General features: G+C 45.2%; 1 protein-coding gene across 2 annotated transcripts in view; it reads right to left on the bottom strand.

Annotated features, from left to right (window-relative positions):
- Pkhd1 (polycystic kidney and hepatic disease 1 (autosomal recessive)) overlaps positions 1-21,731 on the bottom strand; it is a 276,147-nt gene that overhangs the window by 81,607 nt on the left and 172,809 nt on the right. For both annotated transcript variants that reach the window (XM_013019158.1, XM_013019159.1), the window contains exons 51-52: positions 19,805-19,933; positions 3,186-3,323 (exon numbers count right to left, since the gene is read on the bottom strand). In XM_013019158.1, the coding sequence (XP_012874612.1) occupies positions 3,186-3,323; positions 19,805-19,933 (267 nt within the window). The remainder of the gene's footprint in view (positions 1-3,185; positions 3,324-19,804; positions 19,934-21,731) is intronic.

The raw sequence follows: 21,731 nt of genomic DNA, 5'->3' as shown, positions 1-21,731 counted from the left end.
CCCAGCTCAGATGCCACATTTTCCTCGATGTTTCCTTGTCAATTTAGTCAGGATTAAGTGACCCCCCCCCCGATGAAGCTACTTCACTATAAGCCATCTATTTGTAGATAACTATTCAACACATTAAATATGTGTCTGAATCATTTCCGAATCATAGTTGAACTTGAAAGAGGACATTCATATATTTTTAACCTAATCTCTTTTTTTCCCCCTTTAACAAACATCGCATGAGACCGTTTGGCCGTCCAGTGGCATCGTGGCTTTCAGCTGGCGGCTATGTTTTAATCTACACTTTCCTTGGGTTTGTCTTCTTATTACATAATCATCCAATGAGCCTTACAGAACTGTCTGTTCAGAAGGCAATAAACTGGGTATGGATTTTTCTTCTTCTTTAGGACTGAGAAAGTCCCAATCATGGAAGCAATGAAAGAAACAGCCATGTGCTCGGTACTTCATTTCCTGACAATCAACGCCGTGCGTTAATGATAACCTTAGGCTTCTGGCTACAAGGGTGAGGGAGGACTGACAAATACCCATCACGAGCCCCGGGAAACAAAAGTGTGACGTGTTTAGGATGAAAGCCCAAGTCTTCAGTCTAATTGCTGGCAGCCAGACAGTTAGTTCATTCCAGGACTTGGCTGTGACAGAACAAGGACTGGTGCACATCTGTGTCCCCAGTTCCAGCAATGTGTAGCGTGTGGCATGCCAATTTAGGAATCAAAGAGCTTTCTTGCTGGTCAGTTTTTCAGACCCATCCAGATAACTCTTACCTAAACTTACGCGTATGAAATCACTTAGCCAGGCACCAGTGGCTTGTGCCGGTCGTCCTAGGAAGCTGAGCTCTTAGGATGACTGCTTGTCGCACCTACAGTATCTGCCTTTCTGCCTCACTGCCACTGGAAGCATCCAGCCTTGGCTCACCTGGTTCAGACCAGGCCTAAAAATGTCACTTACCTGCTTCACACCGATGCTGTGACTACCCGCTCTCTCCACAAGCAGGGAGCACAAAGCGATGGGCTTCCATCCGCTCCCCCCAGCCCCAATCAATCCTATAATTACAGGTGTGCACTTGCTTGATGGGCTAATCACTGAATGGTAGGATCTCAGTCCATGCAGATGTATCTTTGCAGGTGTCTTTTCTGAAGCTTTGGCCTTCTCCAGCTTGAAAGACATGACCATTTCAATTCTGTTTTTCATCTGTGTCTCCACTAAGGAGATACTCTTGAAAGCTAGGGTTCATGTTTCCTACCTTGGTGTGTTCCATCTCTTCCCTGGCACTGCTTGTATATACGGTGGATGCTGAAGAAATGTGAACCATTAAAGGCTGGTGTACAAGTGACATGCTCCGTGCTTACCTCAAACGTTCCATCCAGCACTGAAAGAACAGAGTGGCGCTTGACATTTTCCATACAGCTGTATTCCCCCAAGCAAAGCTCTGATCTTCCATTTCCCGCTCATCCTAGCGTTCTATGAGTCTATGCTACTAACAGTCGATCTTCTGCCAACCCCCATTGCCTTAAAAACAGGACATCCAAGAAATATAATTCCACACTGTGGGGACTTGGATCAGATGGCATTGGAGAGCAGCTACCTCCTGGCAGCACTCGGTGCCAGGGTCCACATCTATTAAGTGTGTTTACTAACTAGTCCTATTATCGACTTCCTGTTGGCATTTCTTTAGGTGGGGTGAAATTGGACAGATGGGTTGGAAGTCTTCCTGCAGGCATATTACATCCAGGATTGGGCAGATGGGGTCCCATCCGTCACTTGTGGGTCTGGAACACACACAGGGGATGCACCGAGGGAAAGAGGACACATTATCTCGTGAGGAGTCAAAGTGCAGCTGAGGGGGGGAGCTTCACCTCTCAGATCTGCCATGTGCAAAGCACCCATGGTGGGCGGGGGCAGGGCATCACTTCCCTCCAGACATATAGACTGGTCAGCACACAAGTTATCTATTGTAGCAGCGACAGCAGAAACCTAGAAATGATTTTTTAAAAGGACCAACCTCAACAACCAAAGATGTCAACCTGAAATAAGTAACTTCTATTCTTAAGCAGGGTCTAGTTTTAGCACATGTTTCTATCCTTTTGAAAGTGATCAGTGAATTCTATGAGGGTTTTGTAGAATAATAAACACCTGGACAATTAGTATTAACATGAAAGGAAAAAAATTGAAACACAAAAGTATGTCCCCAGTATGGAAGTATAGACTGAAATTATCCAATAACGAGATTAAAAAAAGCCAGGTGCTATTGGCTCACACCTGTAATCCTAGGTACTCTAGGAGGACCATAGTTTGAAGTGGCCTGGGCAGCTAAGTCTATGAGACTCTTATCTCTAATTAATCACCAAAAACAAAAACAAAAACAGAAGCAAAGCTGTGGCTCAAAGTGGTAGAGTACTAGCCTTGAGCAAAAAAGCTCAGGGACAGTGCTCAGGTCCTGAGTTCAAGACCACAACCAAGAGAGAAGGAGAGAGAGAGACAGAGACAGAGACAGAGATAGAGAGACAGAGACAGAGGAAGAGAGAGAGAAAGAGAGAGAGACAGAGACAGACAGAGAGAGACAGAGAGAGAAAGACAGAGACAGAGAGAGAGACAGAGAGAGAGACAGACAGAGACAGAGAGAGACAGAGAGACAGAGAGGACTAAAACATTGTACTTGGGATCCTCTCAGACCCAAGAGAAAGCAAACTGAGCAAATAAATCCTCTGTAAGATGCAGTGAGAGAGCTCAAGGCAGCACTCGGAAGAGAGCAGGAATTATAGCTGGCATCTGGTCAGCAGAATGGAGTGTCCCACATGGCTAGAAACCTGGGTTTCACCATTTGCTGTGGTCACAGAAGTGTCACAGCTGCTCCTGCAGGGAGTCTCTCTTCCCAGCTGGAGGACCCTCATCTCCTAGCACCTACCAAGTTTCTAGAACCCTCCACTAGCCACCCAAGGAGCCACAAAAACAAGGACAACAACAAGGAACCGTCAGTGGCCTCCCCATGGGTCAGACATACTGCTGGCCTTCCGACTCTCTGCCACGCCCTCCAGAGAGCCGACTCAGCCATGAGTCCCTGTCAGGCCCGGCTTCCTGTGCTTAGCTCCCTTCCCCTCTCCCTCCACCTCTCTTACATTCGCCCCATGCCTCCAGGGTTGTCTGCCCCAAGTAAAGTGCTGGCCACGGCCCTCACTCACCCGCCCGCAGCTCCCCTCCTAGGATGGCAAGGCAGGCCACGCTCAGAACGTTGCTTCTGTCCACAGGGAACTCCAGGGTCCCCAGCACATAAAGGCCTCGGAGCCACGGAAGATCTATGTCCACGAGCACAGTCCTGTCTGTGGAAGAACAAGGAAGGGGTCAGATGCATACCTAAAACAAGAATGGCCCTCTCTTCCCCATTCTATCTCCGGAATGGTTTTTTTCTTGTGTTGCTACTCGTGCTAGAAAAAGGTTCAGCCACAATTAGCCTGCCAGGGGCCAGGGGACATGGCTGCCATTGTTTAACACAACAATACTTTGTGTGGGGCCTTAAGTTTTCTTTCTTTTTTGCCCCAAATGGCTGCTCAAGCCTAATCAAGTACACACGTGCATACCAAGTTACCCTCCCCCAACCTGTCCCTGTCCTTGTTTCTGGCCCTTGTTTCAAGGATCTACAGAACACTAGATATGACCTTGACCTTGAAGAGTCCCTTGTCAACATTCTCCTCTTCCACCTCCTCCTCCCTAGCGGGGCCCTTTTGCTTTCATGACCTTGATTGGTATGGGGTTTTTTGGTTGTCGTTTCTCTACATTGCACTAATGGGGCAAACATTAATACTTGCCTTTGTGGGACTGGCTTGTTTTGCTTCACCTGGAATGGGGGGAGTTCATCCATTCTCTAGTGAACCAAGTGGTCTCAATCTTTTTAGTTAGCACCTATTAATTTCAATATGATATTCCCATCTATGCATATAATGAATCTCTACCGCCTCCTCCTTTCAACCTGCACCTTCAAAACAGTCACCATTCTGTATTCATGTCATTTTTTTTCTCATTTAAGGTCTAGCTTCCTGATACAGGAGAAATACAGGGCATTTATCTCTCAGCGTCAAGCAAAATAATGAAATATCACAGACATGTTCTGGGTTTAACATACACTTTAGGGGTTTATGATTTTAAGACACAAATTATTTAAAACAAGCTACCTTTAAAAAAAACACTTTAATGGAAATGGCCGTTATTATCCTAAACTATAGAATTCCATCCATGTTTGCCTACTGGATCTGATTTCACAAAACAATAAAAAAAAGTTTCATCAAATGCTTTCTCTCATCCAAAATTCATTCTCTCTCTCTCTCTCTCTCTCTCTCTCTCTCTCTCTCTCTCTGTCTCTCACACACACACACACACAAACATATACACATATATACAATATAACAGTAGACATTATTAACCCTTCCATTGTTCCTATGCTCTTCCTTTTTCCTTACCTACGACATGCCAAATCTTTTCTATTAAAAGATGAGTGAGATGTATATTTTCCCAGCACCAGCAAAAGACATACATGTAAACGAAATAAGTAGAATGTGGTAGAGTAGAAATGAAAATAAACTCTTTAGTTATAGAGAAATCACTCCTGTCTTCATTCCCAGCGACTTCAAGTTCCAAAACTCCACTAACATGCCTGCAGTAACACAGTTCTGCTACAAATAAACATAGACCTTATAATAAACATGGGACCTTTAGGATGGCTAGTAGACTCCTGGGATCTGAGTCTGAGAGGTGAGGGGGACCCTTGAACGCAGTCTTTGGAGTAGATCTGAAGTGGGGCGGAGCTGTTTGAGATGGCTTTCTTGCTTCTTTTCTCCAGGTATGATTTGGAAGGAATAGGCTGCATTCTCCAACGAGAGCATCCTTTCTGTACAATCACTCAAAACCTCCAGAGTAATCGCACAGAAATGGCCAGACAAGTCTCTTGACAAACATAAATGGTGGATCACCTGTACCTTGGCTGTGGCCCGCTGCCCTCCACCACATTCTGTATGTCCTCAGATCTTCCATCTAACTCCCAGTGACCAATCCATCCTGCCTGAGAGGATGAGCCCTGGCAGATGGAGGGAACCATCTGGAAGTCCTATTGCTCAATGGGAGGCTGATGGAGGAGCTGATCTGGAAAGAAGCTCCAAAAAGAACTAATTAATGAGTTCCAGATGTAATTAAAGACTGCCCCCATCCCCCCGCTTCAAAGGGGCTCAGGACCAGGCACATGGGGTTGTGCCTCTTGGTTCGGAATTATACCCTTACCACTGGTCCATCCATCAGGCACTAAACACCCACCATCTTTTCCCTGAGATCTTGTGCCAAGCGATGGATTCTGTGGTGTTTTGTCTCTTAATGAGCTCCACATCAGCAATTAGAAAGACAACGCTTTAGAACCTAACACTAACAAGAATCCCCCAAGTGTAACAGCCACAAAATCAATGGCCAGTGCTTTTTGAATGCATCAGCCAGCCTGAAGACCCCAAATCTGGAGAGCCAGATCAAAAGATGGACATCTGAGGCAAAAGACTGGGGCTTCTTTGGCATCTGGAATCACTTAGCTACTACAGTTACAGAGCATATCATTTCGAGACTAGATTTAACACTCAATTTTCTTCCCCAACAAAGCTGAAGAATTAAGGTCGCTATTGTGTAGCATTCCGAGGGTCTGACACTGGTCTAAATTTTACAGAAATGAGACCCAGGGCAAAGGGCAAAGGGCATGGACTCTGGGAATCATAATAGGGTCGCACTGAGCCGGCGTCATTTGGGGGAGGAAGGCCCACTGCTTGTATGGTGTCCACTGTCTGGAGGCCATAACTTAGGTGGCAAAGACAGTTTCCACTACAACCCTGCCATTGTTGGGAAGGCAGTCTACACCAACAGCAGGCCTACATGGGGTGCAGCTAGCATGGAGAGACAGATACACAGGACCATTGTAGACCGCTCTGTCCCAGCACCTTCCATAATTAATGGTTTTGTTTCTACAGTAAGTCTTATCCACAACGTTTTCCTATGAGTATGTGAACCAAAGGAAAGGCGAGTTCTAATAGCATTTAAATCCCCATCGGTGACCTAATCTTCCTTTCTACAAAGAGACGAATATACTTAGCTCAAAAGCAATCACTTGATATACTTTAAATAGAAGTTGTTGTGGTTTTTTTTTTCTTTTGTGGTCTTGTTCAATTTGCGTGGCGGGGCAGGAGGAGGGAAAATCTAATGGGTTATTCGAAGAGCCTATCATAATTTATGAAGATGTCTCATACACCCCAGACAAGCAATTGTCAAATAGTGGAAGCCCTCATACATAAACGATTCACAGGGATGAAAGGTTAACATGACTGGAAGTCAGTGTCCGGTAGACTACTTTGCTGATACAACAGCTTCCCTCTACAGCAGCTGAACACGAGCATCTGAGAAGATAAGGCTGCATTCCTCCTGTTGCTAAACTCCTTACAAAGAGCCACCCACTTCATAGTCTTTCTGTTTCACCAAGTCCACACAGGTGGTTGCTTTATTCTGCTAGACTATCGTCTTTTTTTTTTCATATGGGTCTTAAAAACAGGCAGAAGAGGCAGGTTTGTGGTTTTTTTGTTTTTTGTGTTTTTGGGTCTGGTCGTGGGGCCTGAACTCTGGGCCTGGACTCTGTCCTTCAGCTCTTCAGCTCAAGGCTAGCACTCTACCATTTGAGCCACAGCACCACTTCCGGCTTTTTTCTTTTTGCTTATGTGGTGCTGAGGAATCGAACCTAGGGCCTCAGGCATGCAAGGCAAACACTCTACCACTGAGCCACCTTCCCAGCCCCAGAAGAGGCAGTTTTTAAAGTGCCCAGAGGCATGATTCAAGACTGACAGCCAGTTTCCTAACACCTTCACAAAAACCACCTGCCTATCTGATATAAGTGTGTGTATGTCTACATGTGTGTATAGTGTGTATGTTTCTGAGAGAGAGAGAAGGAAAAAGAGACAAACATAGATTCGGAGGAGGGAAGGAGAGGGGAGGGGAGAGGAGAAAGGGAGGGGAAAAAGGGAGGGGAGAGGGGAAGAAATTATAAATTATAAATTCCCACTGCACTCCCCACACATTCTGTGTCTGCCTCCATCACAAAGAGGAAGGCATAATTTCCATCGTAGAATCAACACTTTAAATTATGATACTTTAATTGATCAATAAAAATTTTAACATACAGTGTTTGTCTCTTCCTCTCGTCGACACCATCTGTTCCTCAGATATATTTTGGCTCTATTTAATAGGAAGGTTTTTAAGTAAAATTGGAAACTGTATCTGATCATTCCACTGGATCCTAAGTTCTAAGGGAAAAAACTGCCCAAAAGGGCTGCAGCATCCCTCACACCCAGGAAGAATCGGCGCCTGCTGCACACCAGGCTGGCTCTGCGGGTTTATCCAGAGACCCTCTGAGCCTGCCCTCCTCTCTGGAAGGCCTCAATGTGAGTGGCTGCCTCAACTGCCTTTGAAACAAGGCGATTGCTTGCTCGGTAAAAGAGAAGCAGGAAAAAACAAAACAAAACCCTAGACAGTGCAACCCCAAACCTAAAAACTGAAGCCTATGCATTTTGCCAAATTTGACATCCCATGATAAACTACAGTCCGGATTTATCCACATTATTCTTTTTACCTCTGTTCATTGTTAACAAATCCAAGTTGAGCTGTGGTTTGAGAGGAAAAAAAAACAAAAACTCACTCCAACCTCGGCAGAGACCATGAGACTATGCTTCCCATAAGGGCAGCCATGGCAGGAGCTCTCTAGCGGTCCCATTATTAAAGTTGTTCACACGGAAGCAAAGTGAGAAAGCCAGACAAGGCATCAGGCTGACTCCTCCGTGGGATTTTGTTTTGATTCAATTCGGTAAGAAGAGCATTGAGACCTGCTTCTCATACATGAACATATGTTCACACTTTAAGAAGGAAAAAAATGTACCTCTGTGAAACAAGTCATTCGCTCTTTAGGCAAAAGTCCATGCAGCCAACCTTGTGCTCAATGAGCTTCTTTCCCCATTGCCATTTTTTTTAATTAAAAGCTCTTTCTTCTTCTCTCCCAACACTGCGCCCAGAAAGCTGTGACAGACTTTGTTTTCCTTCACTCCTACTGCTTTCTCAGGTTTGCAATTCTTTCTTCTAACTAGGAAAATAGTATTAGGGATTAAACTCAGGACTCAAGTGCTGTTTCTTAGCTTTTCAGCCCAAGGCTGGTGCTTTATGATTTGAGCCACAGCTCATGAACATTATGCTTCCTTATTCTAAAAGAGTCAATGTATAGTCAGAGGAATAAGAGAAAGATTTATAATTTTGTCTTAATGAAGTATGTTAATAGATTTTCCCCCCTGAAGTTGAGCCATCCTTGCATTCTTGGGAGTTAATGACTATTCATGATTCCATGAAAGGACAAGGGTAGTCCATCTAGTGAGGCTTCCTGTGAATGTTGATGGTATCATCTCTCATTTTCTTGCCTGGTACTCTTGGTTGATTTTAGAATCAGTCCTATAGCCCTAAGAATGAATGGGAAAGCAGCGTTCTGTCTTTTACTGGGTTCTAAACAAGTTTGTAATGTGGTGGTGATGTGTTTATTGAAGGTATGTTTTCCATTTTATAAGCTTTCTCCCAAGTGATCTCGGATGTAGGTAGGCTATAGAGGATGTTTATGGCATCAGTGGGCCTGGGGAAACTTTCCTACTTTCTCAATAAAGCATTAATGTTTTCCTTTTACATTGTTCATAGATGTGAAAATTTGGAGGAAACTTAGGTGTCCACCATCAAGACAGTGGTATAGTAAACTCTATTTTCCCCTCGGGGATACTGGAAGGACTCATGGCAAAGAATGTGGAAGGCTTGTCTCTGTTGATGTAATTCTTTTCTGTGATCCATTGTTAACTTTTGTTGAAGTCATATATGACTATTTGGGACGTATTTTTTTCACACAAGGACTGAGGACATCTTGGCATGTTATATGAGTTCTGGGATTTATATTATTATGTCTAAATATTAATTGGTCTCCCACCAAAGAGTTTTAGGATCTCATTTTCCCAGTCTCTGATAAAAGGAAGTAGCAACAACTCTTCATAAGGTTGTTAGAAACATTCCAGAGTGAATTAACCTAAAATGTGTATGACAGAAACCGGCACAGAAAAAATGCCAAATGAACACAAGTAGAGACACATATTAAAAAGAACATTAGCTGGGTATGGTGGCTCACGCCTGTAATCCTAGCTACTCAGGAAGCTGAGATGTGCAGATCACTGTTCCAAGCCAGCCGGATAGGAAAATCCATAAGTCTCTGATCTCCAATTAATCACCAAAAAGCTGAATCATAAGAATGTCTGCTCCCAATAGAGGCAAATATATAACTGAAGAGACTCTTAGAAAACAGGGCCTCGTTGGAGTATGTCCCCTACTTCCCCTCTGCTTCCTGGTTTATGCAGTGTGATTTGGGTTTGCTTGTGACTGGAATTAGAATGGATGTACAGAAGAACTGGGATAATAAAGCTTATAAAAGTTGGGGGTTAAAGTTTTCCTGTCTAGATGAGAACTAAATATAAAGCATCTTGCAGCAAAATGTACATCATCGACAAAATCTTGTGTTTTCTGAGGACGAACCACAGTCCCTGCTTTCTCTTTGTTACCTGAAAATCCTTGGCAGGAAGCTACATGAGTTTTTGGTCCTGGTTCTCCTTTTCCGTTCAGCAGTGGAAAATAAATAAATAAAAGCTAAAAAAGTCAAGCTCACATTTCTTACACAGCTTTAGGGAAGAGACTCATAACCATACTTAATGTATAAAAGCTGTGATTTCCATACAAACTGCTGCTTTCCCAGAAAAATGTAAAAGCCCTCTTTAGCAGTTTAAAATCTTTTAACTATTTCCTCCCTTCTCCGCTTGAACCACTGTGGCCAGCTTACTCAGCCTCAAGTCTGGCCTTGAGTGACTCTGTCCGCTGAATAAGGCTAATATATGAAGTGTTAGAGATACGCACCAGTGGCTCACATCTGTAATACTAACTGCTCAGAAGGCTGAGACCTGAGGGTTGTGGTTCCAAGCCCACTGGGGTAAGAAAATCCATGAGACTCTTATCTCCAGTTAATCACCCAAAAGCTGAAAGAGGAGGTGTGGCTCAAGTGATAGAGTCCCAGCCTTGAGGAGAAAAAGCTCAGACAGTGCCCAAGCCCTAAGTTCAAACCTTAGTACCAACACACACACACACACACACACACACGAAGTGTTAGAAGCTTTTTCTAAAACATTCAGTCTGAGGGACAAGTAAGCATTAAGCACACGTCAAGTACGCGTCCTTGGAGCCTAAAAGGGTGACTGCCGGCCTGGCATCCTCAGGGCTGGGCCTCGCCAGTGCTAGCTGTGATCCTGGCTTTGGCCCTCTCTCTCTCCAGCAGCAATTCTGAGGCCCCTTGCAGTAGCCAGGGTCCCAGGCTCTGAGCCAGCACCAACACTTGACTCCTTTCCACTCTCTCCTTTTCAGGGAAAGAACACCAGCAGAAGCAGGTGCATGTGTGCAGGATGATGCAAATGAGCAGAGGTAACCTGGGAAGCGACTCCCAGCAAACAGAAGATGCACAAGCTGCTCTGCAGCTAAAACCACAGGAGGCGCCTCCACCGCCAAGCCCCAGGAGGCCCGCAGCACGGCAGTAAATCCCCCAGACAGCGCTCAACCCCGGCCAGCAGCTCCTCACGTGCAGAACCACAGGGGGCCCGGCAACGGCTCAGGTGGAGGTTCTGGGAGGAGAGGGCAGGCAAGCTGTGTGTGAGAGAGAGCGCCTAAATAAAGGCCACCAGCTCTCCGGGAGGTGAATGGAGTTGAGAGGCACCTACTGGGAATGCTGAGTTCAGAGAACTCCATGAAGAAGAGGGGTGAATGGAGCTGCCGCTGGGCCGCCCTGAGTTCTGCGTGAGCCCCACCCCTCTCCACACGAGTGCCACAGAGAGTCAGATGGGTTAGGCCTGTCGCTGAACCAGACAAAGGAGGAATCAACAGCACCATCTAGGTGAGAGCAATGTTCTCTTTCCAGACATTAAACTGCCACTGGGTGACATGATCATGTAAATAAAGAGAGGCAGACAGATGGCTTGGGAGGCAGGCCTTGTACACGCAGAGGAGTGAGGCTCAGCCACGGGGCACAGAGCACAGCACCTGACCGCCAGAACCCTGACCTGAGCCACCAAATCAACACCCAAGAGACTGCACACCAATGACAGCATGCGTTCACGGAGGGCCCTTCGTGTCCAAGCCTGGCAGTGGACCCCCAGGAAACACGGGCACCTAGCCTTCTCTTAAAGTCTGCTTTCCAGAAGCACTGTATTCACAAACGGCAGCTCCCCTGCACGACTGTGTGAAGGAAATAGAAATATTGCTCTCAGTCTCCTTTTCAGTGGTACCATCTGCAGTAGTAACAGGGCCCTTTGACCTTGGTCAGAATCTGCCCTCCTTCCCATCCACACAAGCAAGAGTTCTCTGTGTTGTTTCCTTCTTGCTGCTGGAAATGTGCTTGCTATGTTCTTGCTTGACTTTTTTTTTTTTTTTTTTTTGCTCAAGGTTGACATTCTACCACTTGAGTCACACCTCCACTTCCGGCTTTTTGCTTGTTAATCAGAGATAAAAGTCTCTAGAATTTGTCTGTCCAGGATGGCTTCCAGCCTCCATTCTCAGATCTCAGGTTTCACAAAAACAGTTCGGAAGCCCTGGGTTCAACACAGCAGTGTGGAAAGCCAGTAGGGCAGTGAGGAGCCCCAGGCAGGCTTTGTGCACCTCCAACACTTAGTTACTTGGACAAATCCTCATCTTCAACCCTGTGTAAGTGAGGAGACTGGAAAAGCCCACTCCGGGGAGTATAATCAACTCAAGAAATAAAAACTATACCTAAGCCAGTAACAGGAAAATCATGAATTATTTAATTCTGCATTCCAAAAATATCTGCATGGAAAACAGACCATAAAATAAAAAAGGGGGAGGGGGAGGAATAATTCAATTAGAGCAAGCGAATAAATCCCTGCTGTACACTAACCCTTCCCTGGCAGCATTTCCCTCTTGGCTAACCCTAACCAGGAGGAGAAAACCCACCTTGAATCACCCAGGTCGCTCCCCTGCTCCTGTAGGAAACGCCTGTGTCCCCTCAAACAGCATTAACTCCCTTAAACAAAGCTGGCCAGTTAAGATGGGAGTGCATGCATTTAAATCAGGGGAACGATTTCACTGATCCACTGCGTTGCAGTATAAGTGACGGAATGTGCAGTGGCAATAAACCTTGAAGGTGATTTCCTACTAGGGTGATGCTAGCGTCCAGACTGGCCTCAGACTTTTCACTAAAAGTTTAATCACTAACCGTGTGGCTTCTAGGAAATCCATCGCTTCTGATCAAACAAGGGTAACGGGCTGGTCAATAGTTGTTTCTAATATCATTGTTCCAAAATAAATAGCCAAAATCTCAGTGTATAAAAATGGAAGAGGGACTAAAACCAATGTGCTCTGATAACACTCTATCAGATGTTGCCTGTTTTAAATACTATGTCAACGATTTCTCCTGAAATTGAACTCACAGTAAGAGTTAGACCTAGCCTGGCCACCTGTGGCTCATGCCCAAATCCTGGCTACTGTGGAAAGCTGTAACTGGCCGCCTGGAGATAGGTATGAGAATCTCATCTGCACACACAAAGCTGGGTATTTGTGTCACATGCCTGTCATCCTAGCTAAGGCAGGAAGTTTAAGTAGGAAGATCACAGTCTAGGCCAGCCCAAGACCCCCCCCTTGCCAAAAAAAAAAGGCAAGACCCCTGTCTTAAAAATAACCAGTGTTGCTGGGCGCCGGTGGCTCACGCCTGTCATCCTAGCTACTCAGGAGGCTGAGATCTGAGGATCGTGGTTCAAAACCAGCCCTGGCAAAAAAAAAGTCCATGTGATTCTTATCTCCAATAAACCACTAGAACACTGGAAGTGGCACTGTGGCTCAAGTGGTAGAGCGCTAGCCTTGAGCTGAAGAGCTGAGGGACAGCGCCCAGGCTCAGAGTTCAAGCCCCACGACCGAAAAAAAAAAATTAACCAGAGTGGGGGGCAAATGAGCTGGAGATACGGAAGCATAGCTGAGCAGTAGAGCAGCTGCCTCACAAACTTAAAAGCCTACGTTCAAACCCCATTATAGCAAAAGAACAAAGGTATGCAGTTTCTAAATCTTCTTTTACTATGTATTTTGTTCTCTTATATTCTTTTGTAAAACTTGCCCCTGTCAGAATGTGTTGATTTATCACATGCTGTCATCTATGTTCTAAGTGTAGCTGAGCCTATCACAGGAGCCTATCTGGGGCATCCTGGGAGAGAGCGAGCTCACTGACACGTTGTGCATCCAGGTTGCATGAAGGGTAAGGGAGGTTTAATGAGAATACCACAGACCCTTGAAGACAAGAAGTGTTGTGGTAGATTTCACACCGGGCTTGTAGGAGTGCCAGAGAGGTAAACCACTTCCTTAGTCCTTCTTTGTCTACCTTTGACAACCCCTTTTTATCTTGGTATATTCTTTTCTCCGCTGGTTGTCCTAATTCTCCTGAGTCTATGATTGTTCCTCCTCTGAAATCCTTCCCTGACACCTATGTTAGAGCTCTCTCCAAGATAATCGCCTCTCCTGGCTCTGTAGGTCTCTCTGCAGGGATTTTCACGTTCTTCTCATGTTACTTCTAACCCTTTGTTCAAGCCCCAAGGTTTGAGTCTCAATGATGCCAAATCTAAATCCAGATTCCCAACTGTCTTTCTTCGCAAATTGTCACTCCGCATTTCCTGCCACCATCTTGGAGTCTGCACATGAAATTTAGCTTATGTCTTATTTCCTTTCTGGCATCTTCCATTCCCGTTGACGGCAGCGCTCGCCGGCCACCTTGGCCAAGAAGTTCTTGTCCTCATCAGCCTCACCCGCCTTCACCTCACCCTACACACTGAAAACCTGTCGCATCCTGTTGATTCTGCTTTCTTACTAAGTTCACAACATGCGTGTTTTTCCATTGAGAGCACCGTTGTACTTACTGCTCCCACGAAGTTAAAATTCACATATTTCAAGCCAAAGCAGAGTTCCTCTAAGCAACATTTGTATACTTTCAGATGAAAGTCTATAATAGAAGTTGCAGAGGAAAAAGAAGATGCTGCGTCTGCAAAATGCCACTCCTATTCCAAGTGAAGGGAAGCATCCTGGGAGATTTCCAGGTTTTAGGTTCATCTCAGGCTGAGACACAAGGTCCAGACTTCTGAGAGACTGAGGCAGGAGAACATGAAGACTCAAGAGCAGTGATTATCTAGGTCAGGCTAAGTACTCAATCACACCTCTCATATACACCCCATACTGTCCCACAACCTACTACCCAAATGCTGGTCTGCATCTCCTGCAGTTTCTATCACTTATGATACCCATACTAACCGACTTTCGATGGTGAATGCATTTCTCGGGTGAGTGGGAACAGGAAAAAGGTTTGAAAACCCACTACATTAGAGTAAAACTCTAATTAGTTCCAGCAAGTTAGCAAGCCATCAAGAGTATCAGGCCTACATGACTTTGGATCCCAGGAGAAGATTCTAAGTGAGCTCTAATTAGCCCAGAAGCAAGCACTACGATTGCATCGAGGAGAGATTGACAAAGGAAGACTGAAGAACAAGAGACAATCTATCTCAACAAATCTACATCACATTGCTCATCTTGTCACATAAGAAATAAAAAGAGCAAGCTGGGCGCCAGTGGCTCACGCTTATAATCCTAGCTGCTCAGGAGGCTGAGATCTGAGGATCGCAGTTCAAAGCCAGCCCGGGGAGGAAAGTCCTTGAGACTCTTATCTCCAATAAACCACTAGGAATCTGGAAGAGATGCTGTGGCTCAAGTGGCAGAGTGCTCTCCTTGAGCTGAAGAGACAGTGCCCAGACCCAGAGTTCACATTTACAGGGACAACATAAATAGCTCTAGATTTTTTTTTAACTCCACACACCCTGGTTGTCCTTCTAAATAACGGTATTGTCACAGAAACTTGGTGATTTAGTCCATGACTGGTCTAGGCCTTAAGAGCTTTTACTTTTACCAGTGAGCGAGATTCTCTAAAGCCCATCTACATTTCCTGTGAAGGAACTGAAATAAAGGACTGAAAATGTATCCCCTTATCCCTTCCCTTATGTCATCAAGGCTCTGTTACATATGGAGACATTCTTTCTTAAAGCAATTCTCTCACAGAGCTCTGCTGCCATGCTGTTAGAAAGCCCAAGACACTCCCCAGAAACACGTATAAGGAAAGGACCTAGGGTCTCTTAGTAGATTTTCCTGCCTAAACGCCCAGCCGAGAATCCACACGTGAATGGCCATGAGTTAAGTTGAACCTTTAGTTGACCTGAGCCCAGGAACCAGCTGGAAGAACCCAAATGGAAAAACCCCAGCCTATGCCTTATGCTTCTGGGCCATTTGGCAGTTAAATACCAAGTTCCAAAATACCCACAGCGCAACTGTCACCAAGCTGGTGCCCAGCAGTCCAAACCTAAATCCTCTTCTGCAACCGCTAGCAGTCCAGAAAGTCTACATGGTAGACATGTCTACCCCATCTAAATGACACCTGGACAAAACTATAAGAGAACTATAGTGGCTACAGAAACACCATGCTTGTAACATCCGTTCTTATTTGACACCACAGATCTATGCCTGTCGGTATGTGTACAGAATCCTCAGTTAGATGTAATCTCAGGAAAGATAAAGGTAAAATTAATTTAGTAATTCCATAATCACAACATGTTATAGAAATTCCTCCCCTCAAAGACAACTTTCTGATTGTCAATCCTTTTGCCCCATATAACCAATCCATGACAATGCCTTCAAATTTAACAGGGAAATGCATTAAACATCGTCCATCATCTTTAAACACCACATGGCATTAATGGGTCTCTGTCAGTTAAGGGGCCCAACTGTTAAAAGTCAGAACCAACACAAGAACTATGATAGAAGCAAAGTAGCTCTCTCCCATTCAGCTTTTCACATGTGAACCAATCACATGGATAGAGAAAAATGAAACAGTGAGTTCTACTGCAACAAACATGCCAAGAAAGATGCCAGGGCGACATGACATCATTCCACAGCTGTACCCTTCCACACCAAACCCTATCTGCTCTAATTGCAGGTAACACATTCTCCTTCCATGGCGAAGAGCAGGTGCCATCCTACCAAGGTGACGGTTCTTCCCAGGTAGCTCCACGAATAACCCATCCACATCCTTCAGGTCAGTTCAGAACACATCACAGAGGAGGAGCTACAGGTTGTCACTTCACGAAGAAGGATGGGATTTGTAGAATAAGGTAGGCAGAAATTAGTCCCGCTACCTACAAAGTCTAGAATGTGCTGGAACTTAGTTTTTGCAGTATGAAGAAGGCAAAAACGAAAAGATATACTGTTTGTCTGATGCAGAGTTACCAAAAGCTAAATCACAAGTGCAAATCTTCACGACCACCTCCACTCACGATGTATAACACTGCAGAGAACAATGTACAGCCCCTCCATAATCACAGTGTCTATAAAGACAGCTCGCCTGGAAGGAAAATGGCACCATACTTAAGATAGTGATATCTTTTATTAGTACAGTACAGCCCTATTTTTATCAAATAGGATGGGTCTGAGGTCATTCCATAAAATTGATTTCCCAGAAAATGGAAATAGGCAATTTACCCAAAGAATTTTATTGAAAAATTATGCTATTCTATTTGAATAATGATGGGACTGTTCTACACGTTTCCTTTATTAATGAATTAAAATACACAAAACACCATAAAATTATATTAGAGGTTCAAAAGTATCACTTAAATCTTCTTTACCAGTCACTTTCATTTTGTAAAATCAGCAGTTCCATTAAAATCGTATTATGTAAAAATGGGTTTTTACTGTAATAATAGTTATTACCTATTTAGCTCCCAAGGATGTTGTGAAAATTAAATAATAAGCTATTGGAAAGAAAATACAAAGTGCCACTAATATCAGAGGCCAAGAAGAGCAGGCAGATGGAAAAATGACAGAACAGAACACCTGACACATTACAAATCACAGGCTCCACCTATAATTCCATTATCACTAGAGTGCAAAGCCGTGGTCATGTACACAGATGCTATCTCATTTAACTCCTTAACATTGGGATGCATTCGTTATACCTTCGCATTATACATGGGGTCCAAAAACGCATGTCCAAAATAAGCAACAGAAACCAGGGCTGAAGGTATGACTCAAGCTGTAGAGTTGCCAGCCTGGCCGACGGTGAGGCCTTGTGTTCACACCCCAGTACCACCCTCCCCCCAAACCACAGGAGATGGGCGCTAAAGCCAGCGGTGCAGCCAACCGGTGGAGTGCATGTAACTAGCATGTGTAAGGCTCTGGGTTTCATCCTCAACTCCACAGAGACAAAGACAGACAGAGACAGATACCAGGGGAGGAGAGGGAAAGGGGAAAAGAGGGAAGGAGAAGGAAAGGAAGGGGAGGGGAAAGGCTAGGAAGAGAAGGATGAGGAAGGGAAGGGCTCTGATTTCCTGCTCTAGCTTCTTAGTTACTATGAGAAAAAAAAACAAAACCTAGCGACTTCTCTCTCTGTCCAATATTCTTCATGTCTGAAAGCACAGAGAGGCTCAGGACCCAGTCACTGAGAAGCGTGAGTGTTAAGTGAGAAGAGCCATGCAGAGCTGTCAGCATGGGGAGCCCTGCAGGCCCCCCCAAGCCCTCAAGCACGCTGGCTGCTCCCCCACCATCAAAGCCTTCAGCATCTGTTTGAAAACATTATTTCCCACACATTCAGTCCTGACACGTGTCCCGTGTCAGATCTGTCATTTTTAGTGTGGAACGATGGATGACCCTCGTGGGCCTCCTACAGGCATCCAGTCAACACAGATCGCACGTTTATCCTGGGCCAGAATGGCCGGGGAAAATTCCCATTGAAAGCAGAAAGAGGAAGTTGGCTCACCCCAAAGGCTCATGGGAAGAGAGAGCATCCGTAAAAATGGGCCAGACTCAGAAGGGGAAAGTACAGCCAAGAACCTGTACAAGACCCAAGCCTGAGCAGCGCAGGGGACCGCAGGCGGCCAGCTCGCAGGCCCTTTGCTGTCGGTGAGGACCAGTGAGCGATTCATTGCTCGTGACAACGCCTCACGCACTGCTTTCACTGAAAACGACAGTGAATCTCACCTGGGCAGGCCTCAAAACCTTTGCCTCCCTCGGTAGCAGGAAAGGATGGATCCGAAGGGAATCTGAATGTGTCCAGTTCCTGCACCCTGTTCTCCATAGCGAAGACTTGTGCCAGCTAAGCCCAGGGAGAATTCCCTCCTGAGTGGGCCAAAGGCTGGTAGGGGATGCCAGCGCCACCCAGGAGCCGGCTGGAGGTGCCACGCTGCAGGGCCAAGCCAGACGGTGGAGGAGATGGCGGAGCTCAGGCCTCACGCAGCACGAAGGCCCCCAACCACACGAACGCCTGGCGACTCTCGAAAGCTTCCCTCACTCCCTGCCTGGTGGAGAGAAAACCAGAGCCCAGAGCAAGTCCACTGGCTAGACTCATCCAAAGGATGGCGAGGGAGAACACAGTTCTCTTTTCTATGTAGGAATAACTCATGAGCTGGTTTATTCAACAAGTTCCATCCCCCAGTGAAGGAAGCTGGGTGGCAGTCTCTCCCTCCTGACTCTAGAGCCCTATACACAGTTAACACCAACATCCACCTCCAACTACGCTCCCTTTCAGTCCGACTTAGCTGTCCATCCAAGATAAAGTGACCAACACAACCGCTCTTCTACTCTACCCTTCGTCTTGTTAGAAAGAGAATGTACTTATTGTTTAAGCACTTAGATTCAGACTCTTCGGGTTTCAAACTACAAGTTACTGCGATGGCCTGGGCTTCTGTCTCTGTCTGCAAAATTACAGATAGTAATGTTTCCCCTCGCAAGGGCGTTGTGGTTCTGGCACAACTGCTGGTCCACTGTGAGGGCCCCGACTCTCACCGCCGGTCCACTGTGAGGGCCCCGGCTCTCACTGTTCTTACCAGGCAGATGCTAAATGTTCAGCTCCTCCCTTATTCACTATTTCCTTACAAGGCTCAAATTAAACCATAAATGGAATAAGGTCAGGGGGTCAGAATTCCAATAGTTCCATGGAAATCATTTTCTTCCTGGGCTAAAGAGATTTTTCTGGGACTTTCTTAAATGTTCCACTAAGGAGAATCTATGCTGACCCTCTCAGGATTCATGCTCTTCACAGTGCGTGTGGATCGGAGGCAGTTCCAGGTAGACGAATGGATCTGCTGGATAGACTGATTTTTTTTCTACTTCATTAATCTACTTTTTTTCCTATTTCTTTTCCTTCTTCAGCATTTTGAGAAATTGTAGCAACAGAGAGCTTTTCCTTTTCTCTCAGTTCTATGTGAAAAAAGAATTCCCAAAGATAAAAAGTAAGAAGGCCCTTATAAATTGTTCTCTTTCATTCCCCAACTCCCAGACTTCCTCTTCAAAGAATACTGAACACCATAAATTGTCTGAGTCGTGAGGAAAATTACCAGTGAGTAGATTATTCTAACGGCCCAGGATTCCTGAGCCCATTTTTAATGACGGTTGCCTACAATACCTGTTCTAGATTTCACTAAACTATGGAGCTCCTCTCCTAGAGAACCCCCACCCCCAAGGGAGCTATTAACAGAAACAGCCATTTCTTTCCCTGTTCTCCTTGCTCTGCCATAAAACATAAATGACGCATAATCCCCATCCGCTGCAGTGTGGTTTGAGTCTGGATAATCTCACAGACTGCAGTACTCACTGGGCGGGATCATGACGTCATCCCCAGGGCGGGGAAGTGTGCTGTTGTACCCTCCCCATCCCTCTCCAACATCCTGCCAGGTCTCCGGGTGGGACCATGGTAGAGGTCCGTTTGGTTCAGAGGTAGATGCTAGAATGTAAAGGAAAAGAGCAAAAAACAGCGATAAGTACCCACTTTATTACCACAATGTCCAAGTTCTATTATTATTTTAGTTGCTGCCTGGCTAGCTCTTTTTTTGGTGGTGGTTGTTTTTTCAGTATTTTTGAACCACTTTAAAATAATTTCACCTAGAAAGCAAATGAATATCCAAGCCTTAAATTACCGCAACTTCTGAGAAAAATATATTCCAATGTCATTAAACATCATTAAACATTAAACATGTGTATTTTTGTTTCACTATATATATCACATATGGTATCATAGATTCCTCAGAAATTCAAATGAAAAAGTAATTGCCTCTCATCTTGTCACATGATGGTACGTGTCATGAACCTTTTGTTTGTGCGTCCTTCTGGGATTTCTTGGCATTTTAGGTCACTGAGATTGTATCAAATCCAGTTCTTGTTTGCCTTTGCTTAGCTAGTCTTCCTGTGCACTTTTTAATGACAGTACAACTCCCTGAAAAATGTCATTTTAGTGACTTCATAAGATTCAACCATGTAAAAATATTACTTATTTATTGAATTTGTAATGACATTAAGCTTCCTGACATTTAGGCTCTTTCCACTTTGTTTATACAAATAATATGGGGGGTAAACTGTCTCTTCGTAAATGGTAACAATCCTATTATTTTCTTAAAATAGATTCCTCATTAGAGTGTTTGAACCAGAGCCTGGCCTCCTTGAGTTTTACTTTTCTTTCTTCTGTCTTTCTTCCTTCCCTTCCTCCTTTTTTGATCGGACTGAGGTTTGAAATCAGAGCCTTACTAGGCACGCGTTCTACCACTTGAGCCATGGCTCTAGCCCTTTTTTGCTTTAGTTATATTTTGGATAGGGTCTCAAAACTTTGTCCAGGGCTGATCTTGCACTGAGCTCCTCCTACTGACAGCTCTCTGCATAGATAGAATGACAGGAAGACACCATCCTATCTGGTTTGTGGGTTGAGATGAATTTACCATCACTTTTTGCCCAGGATGCTATAGAACTACAATCCCCCTAAATCTATCCCTCTGGAGCAACTGGGATTCCAGGCATGTGGCAGCAGGCCAAGCCCTTCTAAGTGCCTGTTATCAGCCGAGAACAGGTGTGGACACCCTCAGGACAGCGATGTACACACAGGTTCCATGTGCTAACCGATTCTTATTAATTCTGCTCTGAGCATTGGGTGCCATTTTCTCTTCAGTCACTCCATTGATATCACTATCACAGAACCAAAGTGAAAATGGAATGATTCCTGATAGAAATATCTAGAACGATGTCATGAACTGTAGCCATTCTTTCCTGGGCTGTGATTGATAATATAAGTCAGAGCACCTGACATCTTGTCTCCAAAAGGAGGGTGGAGAGGCCTCCTTTCTAGACAGCACAGAGCAGATCTCACCCACTCCTGGCTTGTTTCATGGGCGAACACATGGAGCCCCGTCCTACTGGAACGTTCCGTGAGTTAAGACAGATGAAGGAATAGGGCGGTCTCCTTGCTCCGAGGAAGCTACGTCAGTCTGTACTGGGAAGATGAAAATGTGGGCAGGCACTCACAGGAGACCTCTAATGGCTCTCCACAGAGAAAGGAGGGAGGAAGCTGGTAATGAGCAGCCCTCTGAAGGCATCAAATCAGCAAAGGGGGGCCATGGCAAAGGCCTCCCTCCAGAAGGAGCCATGAGCACAATACCTGTGAGGTCCTTTGAAGTTGGCTGTTACTAACCCCACAGAGCTAGCACCAGGTCAACAATGAGCCTGGAGAAATAACCAGAGGCCGGAGGGAGGAGAGC

This window comes from Dipodomys ordii, unplaced genomic scaffold (assembly GCF_000151885.1).
Source record: "Dipodomys ordii isolate 6190 unplaced genomic scaffold, Dord_2.0 Scaffold44, whole genome shotgun sequence".
Taxonomy (NCBI): domain Eukaryota; kingdom Metazoa; phylum Chordata; class Mammalia; order Rodentia; family Heteromyidae; genus Dipodomys; species Dipodomys ordii.
The sequence above is the reverse complement of the archived record's forward strand: the minus strand, read 5'-3'. Positions and strand labels throughout refer to the sequence as shown.